At 37.2% G+C, this 21,674-nt stretch overlaps 1 protein-coding gene across 4 annotated transcripts in view; it reads left to right on the top strand.

The window, feature by feature from the left end:
- The window catches only part of MEGF10 (multiple EGF like domains 10), a 106,313-nt gene that overhangs the window by 60,089 nt on the left and 24,550 nt on the right, over positions 1 to 21,674 (top strand). For all 4 annotated transcript variants that reach the window (XM_087957997.1, XM_087957995.1, XM_087957996.1 and 1 more), the window contains exons 6-13: positions 689 to 935; positions 5,606 to 5,726; positions 6,038 to 6,174; positions 8,073 to 8,285; positions 14,261 to 14,435; positions 14,810 to 14,930; positions 17,203 to 17,366; positions 17,967 to 18,069. In XM_087957997.1, coding sequence (XP_087814123.1) covers positions 689 to 935; positions 5,606 to 5,726; positions 6,038 to 6,174; positions 8,073 to 8,285; positions 14,261 to 14,435; positions 14,810 to 14,930; positions 17,203 to 17,366; positions 17,967 to 18,069 — 1,281 coding nt within the window. The remainder of the gene's footprint in view (positions 1 to 688; positions 936 to 5,605; positions 5,727 to 6,037; positions 6,175 to 8,072; positions 8,286 to 14,260; positions 14,436 to 14,809; positions 14,931 to 17,202; positions 17,367 to 17,966; positions 18,070 to 21,674) is intronic.

Genomic DNA, 21,674 nt, shown 5'->3' with positions numbered 1-21,674 from the left:
GCATTTTCCATAAGCACTAGTGCAGGGGTGTCAAACTCATGTCATTATGGTGGCTTCATGTGACATATCATTACTTTCCTCCCCTCCGCTAAACCAGGTGTGGCCAACACGTAATGCATCCGGCCCATGGACCGGGAGTTTGACAGCCCTGCATAGTTTCTATTATTACTCCATTCATGGAGATAGATTAGAAAGAACAATTATCTCAAATTTTCAGAAAGTAATTGAGGCATTGCTGATCTACATCAGATAGCATAATAATAATAATAAAAAGCCCATAAAGAAAGTTCAGAAGGAAACAGATTTCAAGATGTGTCTGCATATTTCCTGCTTAAAACTTCATATTATATCTGCTTACAAATTATATTTTAACATTTCTCATCACATGGTTTGTTGTAATACAACTGGTAAGACTGCATTTGCTTTTTAAAATATGATTTATAATTCTATAAATATAATTTGTAAATACATTATGTGTAATAATATAATTATATCCAAGCAAATTATATTTAATGCCATAATATATCATTATAATTATAAGTACAGTATAATGATATGTTTTTTCTCACTTGATTTTAAGATGAAAATTAAGCAATTCACTTTGGCACAATATCATAATTAATTAAATAGCAGGGAAAATAGGTTGACAAGGCAGTGCCTATAATCTTGCATTCTGTTTTCTGTGCAGCATGTGATAGTTACCATTGGGGACCCCACTGCAGTAGTCGCTGCCAGTGTAAAAATGGAGCTTTGTGTAATCCCATTACTGGAGCTTGCCACTGCACTGCAGGATTCAAGGGATGGCGCTGTGAGGAACACTGTGACCAAGACACATATGGAAATAATTGCCACCAAAAATGCCAGTGTCAGCATGGAGCCACCTGTGATCACATCACTGGAGAATGCAGATGTCCCCCCGGATATACTGGAGCTTTGTATGCAATTGATATATTGGTTATGTGTTCAATATTAGTGAATTTCACAATTATTTTTTTCTTTTACAAGAAAGATGGCAATATCGTATTCATGCCATGATTATTCCTCTGGTGAAGATAGAAAAATAATTTGCACTCTGCTAATAGTTTTATTGGGATTTGAAATGGTCTCTCAGTTCCAAATCCAATATGCCAACTCGTGGATAACTAATAAGCAATAGAAATATGACAAGATGAACTATATTTTAATATTTTGAGGAAGATTAAATGTATATAACGCATGGGGTTTTTTATGTTACTTTTATTAATGCTTGATTCCTTTTTTAATATGTTGGAAGGGTTTTTATCCTTAGGCAGGGTAGAAACTGTTTAAATAGATTCTAGTTGAACCAGGACTCATTGGATGAGATGTGGGAGCAGGGATGGGATGCTACTGGTTCTGCCCAGCTCTGTAGAACCGGTAGCTCTGAAGAGCAGCAGACACCGAACTGGTTCGGTGTCTGCTGCTGTTTGGCCCACCCACCCGCCCGGGCTCTTACCTGACCTTTATTTCCTGCTTTTTCAACCTCAGCTGCTTTGTGCGGCACAGCTGAGGTTGAAAAAACAGTAAAATAGTGGCTTTTCAAATGCTGCGCACCCACATGCAGTGCTTATCAGCTGCCCGGGTGGCACAGCTTAAGGTTTATTACACGCGTGCACAGCGCAAAATGTAATCACCAAACCGGTAGAAACACCAGTTGACTCCCACCCCTGTGTGGAAGGTTACCATTTCATAATCCAACACAGTGGACTCTGATTTATAAAAGCCAAAATTAATGTTGTCAGGATATTTTTATAACAATAAATTATGACAGTAAATATGAAAAAGACTCTCAAGAAAGAAAACTCTGGTAACAGTTTGTATTTGCACCAAGGAAATGCAAGTTCAAATCCTTATTCTTTATGACTTAGAATCAATAGCAGTCACAATTATTTTCCTCTTACCATCCTATCACAACTAAATAGATCCGACTACAAAATTGCTTGGAGTTGATTTGGGAAAAGAGGAGATAAAGCGGCGATGAATTCACCAGCAGCCTGTTTATGCCAAAAGTTGCTTTGAAATTGTCTAGATCAAGGGTGTCAAACTCGATTTCATTGAGGGTTGCATCAGGGTTGTGTTTGACCTCAGGGTGGCGGGAGGGGTGGCCGGGGGGGTGGCCAGGGGGGGTGGCCAGGGGGGGTGGCCAGGGGGGTGGCCAGTATGATGTCACTTGTGTTGGGGGGGCGTCTGTGGTGGCCCAAGCACTCTGCCAGTGAAAACAGGTTCCTGAGCTCCATTTACGGTTGGGATGGCCTCCTGCAACCCTCTGCCAGTGAAAACGGAGCTCACAAGGGCTGCATGGGGTTCCATTTTCACTGGCAGAGGGTATCCGGAGGCTGTCCCAGCCGAAAGTGGAGCTCAGGAGCCTGTTTTTGCTGGCAGAGGCACCATGGGCTGGTCCTTTGCTGGTCCTTTGCTATTTTCAGGGCAGCCCTGCAGGCCAGATTTAAGCACCCTCCGGATCCAGCCCCCAGGTCTTGAGTTTGACACCTCTGCTCTAGATCCTAGATCAGAATATAGAGAAGGCATCATCTTTTCCCAAAGCAATCCAAAGAATGGACATTTCAGCAACTCATCTGAATACAACATTCTGTAAAGGCAAAAACAGGGGTAGCAATCATTTTTGTTTTAAAGGGAATAGTTAATTGTGAATAGAGAATGCAGGCCTATAAGCTACTTTTGTATATAACTTATTTTAACTTTATACAATAAATATATTTGGTTGCTCAAGGCATAAGCTCATTATTTGCCATGAATGTAAGCAATATAAGAATATTGACTAGGTAATTGTATACCACACATAGCAACGAAATGAAATCTCTAATTCAAGCCTAGTATTTTGCCACAAAATAGAGCAGGATTCAGGAGACAATTTGGAAAATATTTAATAAAAAGTAGATAAAGGATATTTTTGGAAAGCAAACACATAGAAACTTTTAACATTACTGCTCCTTTACCCGGATTAGAAATTCCTATAAAATAGAGAAATATTTTTGCAGTTTTTAAATGGTTAAAATAAAAATAATCTTTGGGCATTTATAAATAGAAATACTTTCTTAAGTAAAGAATACACACACACACACACACACACACACACACACACACACACACACACATACATATATATATTTGTTTTCTGAGGTTCTCGCGGGTATTTGTATGTGGATCTTTGGTTATTCGGGTTTTCTCCCGCGTAGTGATGCAGCTGCAGTGTGGCTTCTGGTCCGTGGTCATGCTACCACCACACTTCCATGTAGAAAGCAGACTCACACCCACACAGAAGATGAGATACGACCACGGACCAGAAGCCGCACTGCAGCTGCATCACTACTCGCTTCAAACCCCTCCGAGCCATACATGAAGCGAACTGACACCCACCATGAAGATGCAGCACGACCACGAACGCGAAGCCAAACAGCAGGATCACAGCTCACCAGCTCAAATCCCCCAGCAACTAAGACTAACGTGAGCACAACCAAGCCCTCACCTGAACAGAACACACCTCCAGCCAATCAGAACACGGCCAACCCCCCAACCAATCAGAACACAGCCAAACCCCCAACCAATGAGAACACACCCCCACCCAATCAGAACACAGCCAAGCCCCCACCCAATCAAGTCACACCCCCACTAGCAGTTAAAAGGAAGAAGCAGCTGCAAGCTCACATTACTCTGAGAAGCACAGAGCCGAAGACACAAGCTTGAAGATGATGAATGAGACTTCATCGAAACGTTGCCTAGATACTTCCAATCTTACGCGGGAGAAAACCCGAATAACCAAAGATATATATATATATATATATATATATATATATATATATATATATATATATATATATATATATATATATATATATATATATTTGTTTTCTGAGTTCTGGGTATTTGTATGTGGATCTTTGGTTATTCGGGTTTTCTCCCGCGTAAGATTCAAAGTATCTAGGCAACGTTTCGGCGAGGTCCCACTCGCCATCTTCAGGCTGGTGCTTCGGCTTAGTGCCAGTGCAAGCAGTGTGTGACCGGAGCTGCCATCTCTCTATATATACAAGTGGTGGGGGATGGTGTGCTGGGCTGGTGAGAGACGCGACCACAGACCAGAAGCCGCACTGCAGCTGCATCACTACCCACTTCAAACTCCTCTGAACCATACATGAAGCGAACTGACCCCCACCATGAAGATGTGGCACGACCACGAACTCGAAGCCAAGCGAACACAGACCCAGACCCCAAACTCAAAGCCATATTAAAAAACCCAAATTCTACATCACAGCCACCCGCTCAGGACATCACATCAGAAAACTCAAGAAATTACACCTCAAGAACTCAAGAAGTCACAACACAGCAAATGACCCAGGATATCACAGCACAAGACCAAGGATACCACAGCAATAAATCTCACAAGGTCATCACACAACCCATTACCCAAGCTGTTACTACACAGGAGGCTAATGGAAAAGAGATCAAAACACAAGCGACCCAGGAGATTACAACGCAAGACCCAGGATACCACAACAAAAGAACTCACAAGCCCATCACACAACCCATTACCCAAGCCGTTAAAACACAAGAGGCTAACGACCCAGGAGATGACAGCACAAGATCCAGGATATCTCTACAACAAAAGGCCATTACACAGCCCATTATACCAACATCAACTCCATCAACCAATCAAGAGGCTGCAGCACAGCCAACCAGCCCACACACCATCCCCCACCACTTGTATATATAGAGAGATGGCAGCTCCGGTCACACACTGCTTGCACTGGCACTAAGCCGAAAGCACCAGCCTGAAGATGGCGAGTGGGACCTCGCAAACGTTACCTAGATACTTTGAATCTTACGCGGAGAAAACCCGAATAACCAAAGATCCATATATATATATATATATATATATATATATATATATATATATATATATATATATATATATATATATATATATATATATATATATATATATTCTGAGGTTCTCGCTGGTATTTGTATGTGGATCTTTGGTTATTCGGGTTTTCTCCCGTAAGATTGGAAGTATCTAGGCAACGTTTCGATGAAATCTCATTCATCATCTTCAGGCTTCTGTCTTCAACTCTGTGCTTCTCAATCTTACGCTGGAGAAAACCCGAATAACCAAAAATATATATATATATATATATATATATATATATATATATATATATATATATATATATATATATATATATATATATATATATATATTTGTTTCCTTAAGTTTTTGCAGGTATTACATATATGATATTCAGCTTTGTTCGGTATTTTCCCACATAATTATAGTTGTGCTTTTAAAGTTGGTGAAATGTTGCTACAACTTTAAAAGCACAACTATAATGACGTGGGAAAATACCTGAACAAAGCTGAATACCATACATGTAAGTACCCGCGAAAACTTAAGAATATATATATATAAATATATAAATATATTATTTATATTTTTCTTAGTTTTACAGATTAACACCCCTAACCCTATTAGAAACATAACTATCTCACTATTTCTCTTATAAGTAAGAGAAACACTTTAATTAAACACTTTCTCTCTGTGAATGTGTGTTTGTGTTTGACTTATTTTTAGCTGTGAGGATCTTTGTCCACCTGACAAACATGGGCCACAGTGTGAAGAAAGATGCCCATGCCAGAATGGAGGAGTTTGTCATCATGTAACCGGAGAATGTGCCTGCCCTCCTGGATGGATGGTAGCTATAATTTCTATAAAATTTCATCACTTTTCACTTTGATATTTCATTGGTATATTTTAGTTCTAGGTTATATGCAGGAAAAAAGAGAAATTATTCGTTTGAATCTATTACCATTATGTAGGATTAAATTCTTGGATTAGCTTTCTTTTACAGCATAAACATTCCACCAAATCAACAATCTAACATTCATGAGAAAACATATAGTATATAGTATTGCAAAGCTTTTTCTTTTTCTTTTGCCTTTTTACATTTCATGCGATCTCATACTACAATCCCATGAATAAATATGAAGTTTTGTTTTCAAACAGGGCACAGTCTGTGGTCAGCCTTGCCCAGAAGGACGTTATGGAAATAATTGTTCCCAAGAATGTCAATGCCACAATGGAGGGACATGTGATTTAGCCACTGGTCAATGTCATTGCAGTTCAGGGTATACAGGAGAATGGTAAGAAGACAATTCTTCAGATCTCTCAATCGTCATGATTGTGGAAAAAAGAAATTTACAATATTATGCAAAATTGATTGCTGTCCAGTTAAAATTAAGCAAAACCCAAGCTGATTCAATTTTACTTAAGAAACTAATTCAATTACTATACATACCTGTCATTTTCTTTCATTTCATTTTGTTTTCATTTATCTTATATTCAAAAAACATTTGCAATTTTTTTGTCTTTTTTTTCTTCGTTTTGGTCATTTCACTGTAATTCATAATATGAAAAAATTAAAAAGCACTGCTCCATTTCATTTTTTTTTACTTTTTTATTTTATTGTTCTTTAATCAATGACTGTTTTATGTGAGGACGTAAGTCAGGGGTCCCCAAACGTGGCAACTTTAAGACTTGTGGACTTATGCATAGCTCGCTGGAGAATTCTGGGAGTTGAAGTGCACAAATCTTAAACTTGCCAAGTTTGGAGACTTCTGACATAAATCATGTGAAGACTCTCACGACTGTGAGCAAAGTCGTAAACCCATTTTCTTCCACCCATTATTTTTTCAAATATCATCACTGGGGCACAACAATAGAACTCTTTCATCCCTATAGATGTTAGGGGCTCAGTGTCTTATTTTTTCCCCATATTTAATCTTCTTGGTATGATAACAACAAATCATTTTCAGAAGGGAAGAGGTGAAAATTTTGTCCCAGAAGTTTTTAAGTGAACTTTATGCTAGTAAATTAACTTTCTATCCTACTATTTCTTATGTTTATGGGATTTGTGCAGAATAACTTTACACTGATTTTTAAGCTATTGAATTATAAGAACTTTTTGTATTTTATAAAATCTTGCATACTATGTGTGTTGTTTGAAAGGAATGTGTAGCCAGCTGGCTATAACCCTGGCCTCTTTTTCTAACCTTCAATTATCTCTTCATAATTTATTTTATGTTATAAAGAGCAACATCTAATGGCACACAGATGTCTCGGGTGTTCCTCTTTTAGCTTTTACAGGAAATATCACGTTATCTAGTTTGTCGTACTGGATTTGATTTAGAGATAGACACTTAAGTGAATAAATCCTCACATAATAAATCAAATGGCACTTTGAGGAATAAGCATTTGCTTAAATATCATAGCAAATTTCTGTTTCATGCATCAACATTCTGTTAGATGCTTGGAAGTATAGTGTGTAGAAAATAGACAAAGGAAAATGTCTTTCACTTGAACAATCAGGAATTTCCTATTTTATATGAAATTTTAAAAAGCTGTTCTTATATATATTCAGACTATTTTTCTATGTAACTCAATACCTGCCTAGCTCAACATTAGCAATAGCATTCACTTCATTTTATGTAGAAATGAGATGTTTAGAATTACCTCATTGGTGTCCTTCATAATGGTCAGTCAGGAGGAACAATTTTTGAAAGGAAAACGATAGCAATAGCTCTTAGAGTTATACCTCACTTCATAATGCTTTACAGCCCTCTCTAAGCAGTTTACAGTGTCAGCATATTGTGCCCAACAATCTGGTTCCTCATTTTATCATCCTCAAAAGGATGGAAGACTGAGTCAACCTTGAACCGGTCAGAATTAAACTGCTGGCAGTTGGCAGAATTAGCCTCAATACTATATTCTAACCATTTCTTCTTTTTTGTAATATATCGGTAATATTTCTGCTAAGAGGTACATATGATCCTGCTTAAGACATAAGAGCATGGTTTGCTTTAATTGTTATCTAGAAAACCATAATTAAAAAGCTGACATGTATTGCATGAAATTGTATGCATGGTTGTGTTTGCATCTGTTATGCAATAATGCTGTTACCTGACAAGAATTAAATGGACATTTTAGATTTTTTTTTTTATAGAAAGTGAAAATATCTTTTTCTTCCTGGTCTTCTCACTAGGTGTCAGGATGAATGTCCAATTGGAACTTTTGGAATACAGTGTGCAGAGATCTGCCAATGCATGAATGGTGGAAAATGCTATCATATTAGTGGAGAATGTCTTTGTGAGCCAGGATATACAGGAGTACACTGTGAAACAAGACTATGTGCTGAAATAGTCTATGGTCTTACATGCGACAAAAAGTGTCCCTGTCATTTGCCAAATACTCACAGGTACTTTAGATATTTTTGTTATATCTGTGTGGAATCAACTTTTGTTCGCCAATTAGTCTTGGGCAAATTTTTCAGTAGTTTTTATAATGTCACTCAACTCTTTTGGCAAAACACGAATGCAGGCAAATTTATATTGTCACAGCAATAACAATATATCACCATGAATGAGAATATGACAGGAAACATAAGAATGTGAGGAAGGATTTGTTTTTCCAGATATCCTGTTGTTGTTGTTGTTGTTGTTGTTGTTGTTGTAGTAGTAGTAGTAGTAGTAGTAGTAGTAGTAGTAGTAGTTAAAGTTGTTCACAAGGATTAAAATCTTTGGATTTCTTTCTATAAATGCTAGTGCCTAAATTTTTTTCTTGTGTCTTGGGGGGAAAAAATACAATGTTAAGAAAGTGGGTTTCATGTTGATGACCTACTAATAAAAACAAAAGCCACTGATTATTTGCTTCTCCTGACAGAGCTTTGGAAGGTATTACAGATTGTTAGATCGGGTAGATCGGTTCCCACAGAGACGCGAGACCAAAAGTGATCATTCAGCTCTTTATTGAGTATACAGACCTGTACGAGACCTGCGAGCCGCGGCAACCCTTCATATAGGAATTGCTTGTGGCTTGGCGGCCAATGACAGGGCTTTGAATCTCCCGCGATCGGCTCGGCCAATCGTGGGTGATTCTTAGCGCGCCAATCACGGCCGTTTAGTTATCCAATCGGGTTGCGGTCCGTGTGGACCAATCAGGATTCAGGGTTTGGAGTATGTTAATATAGAACACAGATAGTCCTCCACCTACCACCATGTTGAGCCCAACGTTTCCATTGCTAAGCGAGACAGTTGTTTAAGTGAGTTTGCCCCTTTCTTGCCACAGTTCTTGAGTCCCTGCAGCTGTTAAGTTAGTAACATGATTGTTAAGTGAATCTGTCTTCTTCATTGACTTCGCTTGTCAGAAGGTCGCAAAAGGTGATCATATAACCCTGCAACTGTCCTAAATAGAGGACTGTTACCAAATATCTGAATTTTTAATATTTTTATTGGTTTATCAAAATATAGAATACAAAGAAAAATCCAAAAAAATAATAGAAAACTAGGAAGGGGGGAAGAGAAAAAAATGGTATAAAGAAGGGAAGGGAAAGAAAAAGGCACTGACTTCCAGCTCTCTTAATGTTCTGACCCAAACCTTGTTCCAAGGAAACAAACATGAAACAGAGGTAACAGCAAAATCCTCTAATGATTCTTTACTAATTCCGTTCCTCCAAAGGCTGTTTCAAACTAATTGTCTCTGATAAGAATGAGCCTTGCCAAGGTTGTGCAAGGTTGCCAAGAACACTAGATAAAGTTACTAAGAAATATTTCAAACACAAAGAGTCTTCAAACACCAACCAAGATATTCTGAATGTCTACAAGGCTTGAGTTCAAAAACTTCTTTGCTTCCTGCAAAGAACTCCGTTTTCTCAATTGGCTTTTATCTCTTAAGGAGGGGCCATTACTTTGCAGCCTTACTCCCAAATTTGATTGTTATGACAACAGTTAAACTAAGTTATTTATTCCCACAGTAAACCATGCATGATTTGCTTAGTTAGAGGTCTTTAGTGGTCCATTTAGCAGAGAAATTTCTAAAGAAATGTTTTCTTCATTCTCTGATATCATTGTTCATGAGGAATATATGCTTAAAAATTCCAAGTGCTTGTTATGTTTAGTACTGGAGTTGGAATCCAGCAACTTTTCCATTAACTTGTCTATTTGGTGGTGTGTTCACTCTTTTTCCATTCTTGTCCTTCAACAACATTGTTCAATTAGAAGGACCTGGGTTGAAATGTTTATCAAATGTCCTACAATTAATGTAGACATTAACTTAGAAAATAACTACATTTGTAGTAGACATTTTAAATCGACAAGAATGTATGGCAAACATTATATAGCATTTCTGATATTTCAAGGATTAAGTTGATTCATGTTCAACACAGCTGTTCATTTATACCACTGAAGGAAAGCCTGTGGGCAAGTCAAACTAAAAATGTTCTGATTCAAATAGAAGCACTTATTTTAGAATGTGTTTTTAAACATTTCTTCATTTCTGTAACAAATTGAATGGATTTAGCAGTAATATGAGTGTAGCAGCATTGTATTGTTCATTTTAGAATACAGAAGAATGAACTTTAATTGATATTATAAATATTTAGCTTAAAGTGTAAGTGAAAAATTGTATATGTATGTATATGCTGTGGGCACAAACAGCAAAAATGTCAGCGTCAATCCAAAAATTAATACTACAGATATATTAAACTTAAAGTTATGATACTCAAATTCTGATTTTTATAATCAAGAAGGCTTTTCTTATACATATCAACAAAGTAAACACACCAATATTAGGTATGAAAGTCTTTCAAAAATCTGGTCATCATGAGTATATTGTACTTTATTGAAATGTAAACACTAATAGTTGGAATGCCCTGACAGTCTGTACATTTCACATTTCTCTATCAATTGTTCATTAAATATAGATTCACTTTGATCTTCATTTAATCTAATTTCCCAAGATTTATTTTAAAAAGAGTTATGTATTTATATCATTCTTCAAACCCTATGCAACCTAAGCACTGCCAGTTAAAGTAGCTACACCAAGAACATCCTAGTATTTTAATTTCTTATTTTTAATCATGGATTGCTCGCTCTCTTTCTGTCCCTCTCTCCCTCCCCCCTCTCTCTTTCACACACACAACAAGAAGAGAAAATGAGATAGAAAACAGTATTCTAAAATGATCTTTTTGTTTCTTTATTGGTTTTATGCTACGATGTTGCCCATGGTTACCAGAGTTAAAATAATTTCCTGAAGTACAATAATTAATTATTATTTATTTCCAAATTACTGTCAGGTGTTACCATATAATGTCTCATTAATCTAAAATAACACAGATGTTTTCCTTATTTTTAAAGCCAAAATTAAAAAAAATGATTAAGAATAAAAAGCATGATTAGCCCATGTGATCTCTTAAAAGCACTTCCAAGCATAGCCTCCTCTCTGTTTTTTTTTCTTCAGAGAGAGAGAAGATAAAGGGTGACTGAATCAAGCTCCTTAGGAGCCAATTCCCTGTTAAAAGCACCTTTAAGTGCTGGCTCCAGGAAAGCGTCCTTCAGAGCACTTCTGCCTGGGAGCAACATAACATTTACCCAAGTGACACATAGGTTTTAGTCCTGGGTCAGTGACATCATCTCTTGTGTTGAAGTGGTGCTTGGGAAATATCTGGCCTTGACCCAGTTGAATTCTTCTGGGTTGGAAAATGACTAAAAAGAGAGAAGTAGCAAAATCCTATTCTATCAATGAAGCATTATTGTCTCAACTAGTAGTCAGAATTCGATTAAATTTCTGCCTGGAACCCAAAATACACTTTGTCAATATGTACTAATTATTAGACATATAACTTCTCTACAAAATATGAATGAGAGCAACATTCCCCAGCTGAGATTAGATGAAGATTTTGGGAGCGGAATTGCTTCATTGGGTTTGCATAATGTGTCTAATATTGTATCTAATGTGCCACAAGGCCACAATGACAGTTAAAACAAATGTATTTTGAACAATAACAATAGTAATAAACTATAATTTGCCCTTTTCTTCTAAACCATTTAAACACAGATGAATAAGAGAAACTATACCTTTTTGGTTTTCCATATATTTGTTTGAAAACATGTTTTACACACAAACAGAAGTGTTTCTTTCATAAAACAAGTGATATCGTGGGGAGAGATTGACTGCAGTTTAATAATAGGGATAAAGAACAGCTCACTGTAAAGAATTACACTGGCAAAATGAGTAAGGGGCATTGAAAAAAGGCATTGAAAAAAATAGAAAAGACACTCTTCTGTCATCGTTCATTTAATATGTCTTGACTGGAGTACATTCCCCCCCCTTTTAGAATGCCTTAGGGAATATTACTTCAATCAGTGATCAGTCACTGACTTCAATCAGTCATCTTTAAACAGGCTGCCTATTGTAAATATAATTGATCTGGATATTAAGGCTTCCCTTTGGTGAGAGTTAAGCTAAGTGCTTTTCCTGCCAGAGGATCACAGAACTGTCCTTGTGTTTACTGTCTTGGCACATATATTCTAGCACAGCTGATGGTTCCATTTGTTGCAAAATAACAGCTGTGTGGTTGTGCATTGAATAAAACTGCTGTTTTAGGTAGGAACAGATGGCCTGACACCAGGTATGGAAGCTAAAATAGCAACATTCTTGAACGCTATAAGAGTGCCCTTGACTTTTCCCCTGTAAAGCAATTTGGCACTGCTTCTAAGTAAAAAAATATAAAACTTGCATACTAAACACCTACTGGAATTTAAATGAAAGCTCATAGGTTCATGCAAGGTCAAATTATGTATCTGTTAAATAGAATTTGGTTTAGATTTTTGACAAAATGAATAAATACTGGGGAATAGTTACAAGGTTGCAGCTAGCATAAAGGGGGTGATTAAACTTTGTTTATTGCAGTGCTGACAAGAATACATTCCTTGAAGCTACCATTTTTTCTTAAGAAATCTATTGTATGATATAGCCTAACCCTAACCTTTTCATCGTTGCGTGCCGAAAGTGTGTGCATGCACGCGTGGCTGCACCCATAATGCAATGCACACGTGACCCCCCCACCCCCTGCACATGCGCGCATAACCCCCCATGCTGTGCGCCTCTGGGCATGTGTGTGCAACCTTTGCATGCGCCCTGTGCCTCTGCACATGCATGCGTCCTGCCCCCGCACACTCCACCCCCACGCATGCACAGCAGGTACCCGACAATCAGCTGGCGGGCGGGAGGTGACGGGTCGCATGCTGGCAGAAATGGCTCTGCATGCCACTTCCGGCACACGTGCCATAGGTTCACCGTCATGGATATAGTCAATAAAGGGTTGGTCCAGGGTCAGGAAACCAAGTTTGAAATCCATCCTTAACTTTGGAATTGTCCTGAGAAACTTCAGGCTAATCACATGCCTCAGTCTAATCTATTTCATGGATTTTTGTTGGGAAAACATGGACAAGAGAGTTCTATAATTGTTGTTGCAAAGAAAGGTGGGATAGAAATACATATATACATTTAACTTAAACACTCATAAAGATAATATAACAATGTATTTCAATAGGGTTTCATTTTTATTATTATTTTAAACAATCAGAATACAAAAATATGTTCCTAATATTCATGGTAGCCTGTTTGGTTTATTTCTACGGTTCCAAGGTAATGAATATTGAATCAGTGAGTTTACATTTGATTTTATAGAATATAACTACAGGTTATATCCTTGACTTACAACAGTTCATTTAGTGACTGTTCAAAGTCACAATGGCACTGAAAACTGTGACTTATGGCCATTTTTCACACTTACAACTGTTGCAGCAGCCCATGGACACATGATCAAAATTCAGATCCTTGGCAATTGGTTCATATTTATGATGGTTGCAGTGTCCCAGGGTCATGTGATCAGCTTTTGCAATGGGGAAGCCAGATTCACCTAACAACCATATTACTAACTTAACAAATGCAATGATTCACTTAACAACTGTGGCAGGAAAAGTTGTAAAATGGGACAAACTCACTTAACAAATGTTTCACTTAGCTACATAAATTTTGGGCTCAATTTTCTGAGGACTACCTGTACATATTTGGCTAATACCTGTCATATTTCATCCAAAAACTTAATTATAGATGTATTTATAATTATATCTATCTGGTAGATTTTCTCAGCACTGATTTTGTTTTAAAACTTAAAATATGTAGATGCTATTATTATTAGTAGAGTATTAATACTGCAGTAAATTAATATTAGACCACATGGTCCTCTAATTCCACCCACTCCCTGTACCCAAGTGAGGGCATTTTTCTAAATAACTTCTTTGTGTGAAAATCCTTTGTCCATTTTTCTTCACTGGGCTCTTGGTATCATATTCTCTACAAATGCTTTGTCCATCCATTCCTTTTTGGTAGCTGCCAACCAATGTCTGGAGAGTGTTTGTGCAAGCCTGGCTGGTCTGGCCTCTCTTGTAATGAAAGCTGTTCCCCAGGATTCTATGGTGAATCTTGTCAACAAATCTGCAGTTGCCGAAATGGTGCTGATTGTGACAGTGTGACTGGAAAATGCATTTGTGCTCCAGGATTTAAGGTAAATAGTTCTGATTGTTATTTCATTGGTTGTCTGCCTTAGAAGACAGATGCAACTTCTATAGTCCCTACAGGGATTAAGACATTCCATCAGAAGAGGTGCTTCAAAACAGGAGTGCAGTTAAGACATATTTGTTTTAATAAAAGATATGGAATTTAGAGTTGAACTGTGGAATTATTGATGTTCTTTGAGCTTTGGTGGTGGTTGCTTGCAGCCATTTCATTACCCAACTAAGTATTATCATCTTGCAGATGTTTCATTACCCAACTTGGGAGCATCATTATACTGATAAGGTTACCTTTTTATTTAAAGATCTAATTAAAACATTTTCCTTAACATTGCATTTTTCTTATCTTTTGTCAAATGTGTTCTAGGGTTCTGATTGTTCTACGCCTTGTCCTGTTGGAACATATGGAATTAACTGTTCATCTATATGTAACTGTAAAAATGAAGCTGTTTGTTCCCCGGTAGATGGTTCTTGTGTCTGCAAATCTGGTAAGTGATCTAATTTACATTTTTGTACTATGAAAGTCATATATATATATTAAAAACTATATTAAAGACTTTTAAAAGAATAAGAATCATAAACTACACTGTGCTGTTACTTCCAGGATTAACTTTCATTTTTTAATTCTGTTCACTCCACTACAGGTTCCTTCTTGTTGATAATTCCAAAACATTTTAAAAAAATGTTCGTCAAGATCCCTGTGTTTTCCCTGCCTTTTAATCATCTTTATTCCTTATTCTCTTTGGCTACCTATTTTGCAATTAGCTTTCCCTCAATATAGTTTATAGTAGTATTTGCATCATCCTTGCATACATTTTTCTCATGCATAGCACTTATTCTATTTCCATTCTTCCTTTCACGCTTTTCTTTTTCTTTGATGTCCACTTTTTCCTTAACATCCATTCTTGCCAAAAAAAATCCCACATTTAGAACACCTCATCACTGCAATATACTTCACTAATTTTTTTCAGTCTTTCATAGTAAACATTCAAATCATTCATGTGGTTGATCCATTCCCTATTTTTGTAAATGTATGAATAGATGTAAGCTTAAAGTACATATTTGAAATAAGCAGGTTTTTTTCTAAGCAAATACTAACCAATCAACACTGTCATTCATTTATGAATGATCCAAGCATTTTTTCTGTATTCTGCCATTTTATTCCTTTCCATACTTTTACATTCATGATGTCTAATAGAATTTTATTTATTTATTGAATGTATACTGTACAGCCATCCATCCATGGTTCCAGGCATCTCACACACAAAAAAGTATAAAAACAGCAAGGCTACAATATTCTACCAACACCCCAGCCCCAATGCTTCAGGGAAAAGTTTGATCTTTCTGGAAGACTAACACAGTCAGGACTATCTGGATCTTAAGGGAAACTACTTGGCAAGCTGGGCAATAAAGAATGCACACTTCCTGTGTTTCACAAAAGAAGAACCCAGAGTATGACCCTTTGATCACAAGTTACACAATTGTTCTCAAACTTACCGTATCTCTTTTTTTATTACCACCATTCACTGTGAAGTATCACAATTATTACTCGCCTATAGATCCCTACCTACATAATACCAATATTTACTTTCTGGCATATGTATTATCAAGTTTGTTCATAACTAAACCCATACCTTCACTTTGTGCATATATTAATCAGTGCTCAAGATCAGAATTTTAAGCATGATTGATTACATTGTTCCTTTTTTTTTCAGTTGTACATGCACAGACAACATTTCCATTTATTCTTGTATCTTTCATTTTACTCATTATTTCACTCTTTTTACTGCTTACCAAGGTTGTCACCCAAATGGATGCATGGATACTGACCATCATATCTTTGGTCAGTTGAAGCGTTTATATAGTATAACTTTTCTGTTTAGTAAACTAGAGAAATGAAATAAGTTGCAATCAGTTGCAATCTTATGCATGCCACCTGCAGAATTCTCTGTTAATTATTAGGATAATAGCATTCATTGTTGGTATATTTTGGCTGCACTGGTGCAATCCAAATAAAGACCAGTTTTACCTAAAAGACGTTGATACTACATTAGGTCAATATACGATTGCTGCATTCCACCAAGTAGGAGGAATATGCAGTATAGTACCATACACTCAGGATTCCTGGTGGATGCATTTAATTCAATTTTGGCAATTCTTTTAGGTTTTCAGTTCAAAGTTCAGTTTGAAGATGTGATTCTGTTGATTGGAACTTCGTTCAGCACAAATTATCAGAGCCCAATTCCAAAGAATTAAGAAAGAATGAAAAACAAAAACAAATAATTCCTTCCATCATTTGTATTCTATCCACTTTCAAAAGTATAACTGCCTTTATTCTTCTAAAAACATTTGTATTTTTAGTTTTAGCTGTTTCTTTGACTTTGATTGCTCATCAACGGCAATATTTTTACAACTCCTCACTTCAAATTGCTTAATGACATTTGTAGATCTAAATACTTTGTATCAGTAACTGCATCTTGTGAGGTCAGTTGCAATATATGTAGTGAGTTGCAGCTCACAAAAGCTTATGTCTTTTAATAACAATGGCTAGGTGGAAAAGATGCTGCCTGAGTCCTCATTTTTTTGCTGCCATAGACTAACACAGTCATCCTCCTATGATTCTGGCAAGTGAATGATATATTTAAAAATAGCTTCCTATTCAAAACCTGAAAAAGGTGCTTATCAGCTCTCAGTTGTTCTTATCAAGTAAGATCTTAGAACTCTATACTTAACAGAGGCATTTTCTTTTTACTGTGTCAGGTTGGCACGGAGTGGACTGCTCTATAAATTGTCCTAGTGGGACATGGGGCCTTGGCTGTAATTTAACATGTCAGTGCCTTAATGGAGGAGCATGCAATATTCTGGATGGAACCTGCACCTGTGCTCCAGGTTGGAGAGGAGAAAAATGTGAATACCCCTGCCAGGTAATAAAGCTGACTCCACTGAAAGCTTGATTTGGCATTATAATATAATGCCTTGATAAATGTGTTGAATATTACAATATTATAAGCTGTGTTTTTAAATAAAACATGTCCATATTATCAGAGGTATTGCAGCATGTAAACTAGCAGTTCACCATATAACCCAGAGGTCTCCAAACGTGGCAACTTTAAGACTTGTGGACTTCAACTCCCAGAATTCTGGAAGTTGAAGTCAGAAGTCTTAAAGTTGCCAAATTTGGGGACTTCTGATATAACCCATTAACTATGGCACAAGGATGTTATCCTTTTAGGGGATAAATCTTCAGGACATGGCCTTTGATTCATCCTTAGTCTATCATCATATTGACACTTTAAATTTGTTCTTTGATGTTCCAGTTTGAAGTAATTTTTACACGTCTTCCTATACTCATCTTGAAGTATAAACAATGTAGAATACCTCATTCGTGAGCTTGGGAATGAAGGAAGGAAAGGAAGAAATATGTTTCATTCACAAATCAACTCTCTTATTATGTCAATAATGTAAGGCTTCCATGTTGACTGCACTAAAATAAGTTTAACTTCATTTCATTTTCTTCCTGGCAGGATGGCATGTATGGCCTGGATTGTTCAGAGCGCTGTGACTGCAGTCATGCAGATGGATGTCATCCAGTAACAGGTTATTGTCGTTGCCTTCCAGGATGGTCAGGTAAATTTGAAATTGTAACAATACAAGAGTGCCATCCAAATTTTGATTCTTCTTAGCACCCTTGGGTAAATTAATACATAGTATTTTGATCAATATATGAAAGTTTTAGAATAGATTCTATTTTAATCACAAGTCCAAATATATGTGGTGTAATTTATATTAATTACATAAACCTTTCTCAGAAAATGAACATCTGGAGACAGAGTAATTCTCTGAAATGGAATAATATTATCTAAGTAATTGTAGGCCTTTAACCTATCATGACAGAATCCCATTGATTCTGTGCCATCAAGTTGCTTTCAACTCCTAGCTTTCAAAACCTAAATTCACACTGAACTTTATCACAACTACAACTCTGATGCTAGCAAAAAAAATATCAGTATTATATCTACAAAGTTAATCTTGGCAACTGTTCTGTAATCTGGCAGTAACCTATAGAGCTGTTTCTGAAAATATGCTTTCCATTTAATGGGTCTTTTAATTAATGTGAATGTGACATTTCATTATTTTGTTCACATGAATAGATTTTTTTTTTTGCTTTCTCTTTTCTAATTTTATAAAAAAAAATCTTCTTACTGTGTTCTAAATGTCTCACAAATGACAAATCTGGGATATAGTTATTTTAAAGCCCATCTTCATCTTTCATAGTTCACCTTCACACATGCCAGAATAACTGTTGTGTTTGACTATAGCGCTATTTGTCTTTGGGCAAAAGTGTTTTTGAAACACGCAATACCAGCAAAGCTATCTTGTTTGTATCATGTTATGTATCTAGATGTTACTGACATATTTCTTTTTTTCAATATTTCAGTCCAAGTAGGCTGAAATATATTTATTTACTTAGAACATATACTGTACTTAAGAAATAAAATAAAAACACCACTAAAACCAACTGTTCACAATGAAAGATAGCAGAGCATAAAAATGTATAAAGATGTATTAGTAGGATATTTTACATTTTATTACAATACAATCTGTTAATTCAATAGTAGGCCAAAAAGGATTTGTAATACTTGTTGTCCATGACAGATATATTTAGATTTTATTCAGTGTGCATAACTAAGCAAACTGACCTTGATTCCATTTTCTCAGGATAATGAGAAATTTTGATCAATCCTTTGGATTACAAGCGTCTTTAAATTTGGAATGCAACTCTAAGATTTAAAAAAATATCAAGAGGCATTTAAAACTTATGCTGTATTACAATTGATTTATTGTCAATTTTTGTTCCTTTATGATTAGAGGTATTGAACCAGACCAATTTTTACCAGACACTTAAATTAACAAATTTAAAATTAATTCCTCAGTAGACTCTTAATTCATTCTTGCCAGCTATATTTTGGTAAACAGAACAATGAAAGCATTCTTACAATTGTCAGATGCAATCTTCATTAACATGTTAAGTTTTACTACCTACAAGCTTATCCTTGTTCAAACATGGATGACTTTCTTTTCTTGCACACTAACATTTATAATATTTTTTAAATTCTGTTATTCAAAATGTTATTACTATTTCCTTATAAATATCTGAAATATTCCCTCCCAACCTTTGGTTTCTTCAGTTTAATCCCAACCTATTCCATTGTGTTTTGTTTCAATCCCATTCATTCTTGACTCTTGACCAATATATCTTTTCTTTTATGTACACTGAGAGCATATGCACCAAGACAAATTCCTTGTGTATCCAATCACACTTGGCCAATAAAGAATTCTATTCTATTCTATTCTATTCTATTCTATTCTATTCTATTCTATTCTATTCTACTGTAGACTGTCTATTTTAAACTGTCTATTTAGCCTTCTTCATCCATTCCCCAATTTTTTAATTTCATTTCATTAATGAATTCATGATCTTTATTATTTATTCCTCTTATATTCCATTCAATATTCTATTATCACAGTTCTTAGTATTCTATTAATATTCTATTAAGAATGGTTTGTAGATATTGGCTTCTATCATCAACCATAGCTTTGTTCAATCAAGATATTTACATAATCCTTTTAGTGATATAGTTAAACTGATGGCTAGGTTTTCAGTCTTAGTCATACCATGCTAGATGTGGAAATCCCTGATAAGAGTAGGGTCGATTTTGCCATAAATTCAATCAAAATCTAATTATAATATAGTATAGATAAATAGGACATGATGGAAGTTTCAATATTTCGATGTAACAGCTCCAATCCTAATCTTTAGGGTTTATTTTTCTTTGCTGGGATCAAAAATCCTGGGTAGGGATGGGTCAATATGTCAAACTCAATATAAATTAACTTTTTTCTAATTTTAAAATTACTCCAATAATATGGTCTCCACCAATAGGAAGGCCCAGCATGATTTCTAGGCATGAGGTGAAATTAAGCCCCACCCCCAAAATTTAGGCCTATTTAAACCATGCGTTTCCCTGCCATTTCTCACATAGTTCGAACTACACGAGGTGAAGAGAAATGGGGGGAAGGGTGGGGGGGGAGAAAACTTGCCTTTAGGAGTGCCCTGCAAGTAGCCTAGGCTAGAATACCCCGATAGCCGATAGAAGCTCCCCGAAGACAGAGTCCCCAGCCGTTTCAGGGCGTGGCGTGGCTGCCCGTGTCCCCTCGCCTTTAGGCAGTCTCTTTCAGGCAATGGAAGCTCCCCAAGTGCAGTCACCAGCCACTTCGATCGGCCAGTACAAGCAGCCTTGGGGCGAGCACACACACACACTCCCCTCGCTGCGAGGCCACTTCTATCGGCCGATGAAAGCTCCCCGAAGGCAGAGTCCCCAGCCGCTTCAGGGCGTCGCGTGGTTGCCTGTGTCCCCTCGCCTTTAGGCAGTCTCTTTTGGGCGATGGAAGCTCCCCAAGTGCAGTCACCAGCCACATCGATCAGCCAGTAGAAGCGGCCTCGGGGCGAGCACACACACACACTCCCCTCACCACGAGGCCGCTTCTATCGGCTGACGAAAGCTCCCTGAAGGCAAAGTCCCCAGCCACTTCAGGGCGTGGCGTGGCCAATGAAAGCTCCCGGCCGATCGAAGTGGCTGGTGACTGCACTTGGGGAGCTTTCATCACCCGAAAGACACTGCCTAATGGTGAGAGGACACGGGGAGCCATGCCACGCCCTGAAGCAGCTGGGGACTCTGCCTTCGGGGAGCTTTCGTCAGCTGATAGAAGCAGCCTCGCAGCGAGGGGAGTGTGTGTGTGCGCTCGCCCGAGGCTGCTTCTACCAGCTGATTGAAGTGGCTGGTGACTGCACTTGGGGAGCTTCCATCGCCCAAAAGAGACTGCCTAATGGCGAGGGGACACGAGCAGCCATGCCAAGCCCCAAAGCAGCTGGGGACTCTGCCTTCGGGGAGCTTTCGTTGGCCGATAGAAGCGGCCTCACGGAAAGGTAATTATGGGCCGCTCTAGGTGGGGGAGGAAATTAAGTCACCCCCAAAAAGACAGCCTAGCCGTTTTTTTTGGGGGGGGGGGTAAAAAAAAATAAGGCCCAGCCTTATTTTGTGAGAAACACGGTATTGCTTTTGACAGAGCAATTATTTCTACAGTTTGCTTTAGAAAAACAGATATTTGTCTATTGTTTTAGTGTAGAATATGTTTGGTCCAAGGAAATGTACACAGATGCCACATTTGCA

Source organism: Notechis scutatus, chromosome 2, assembly GCF_049901735.1.
Source record: "Notechis scutatus isolate UNSWTSFEM ecotype Mainland chromosome 2, rNotScu1.2, whole genome shotgun sequence".
Taxonomy (NCBI): domain Eukaryota; kingdom Metazoa; phylum Chordata; class Lepidosauria; order Squamata; family Elapidae; genus Notechis; species Notechis scutatus.
The sequence above is the reverse complement of the archived record's forward strand: the minus strand, read 5'-3'. Positions and strand labels throughout refer to the sequence as shown.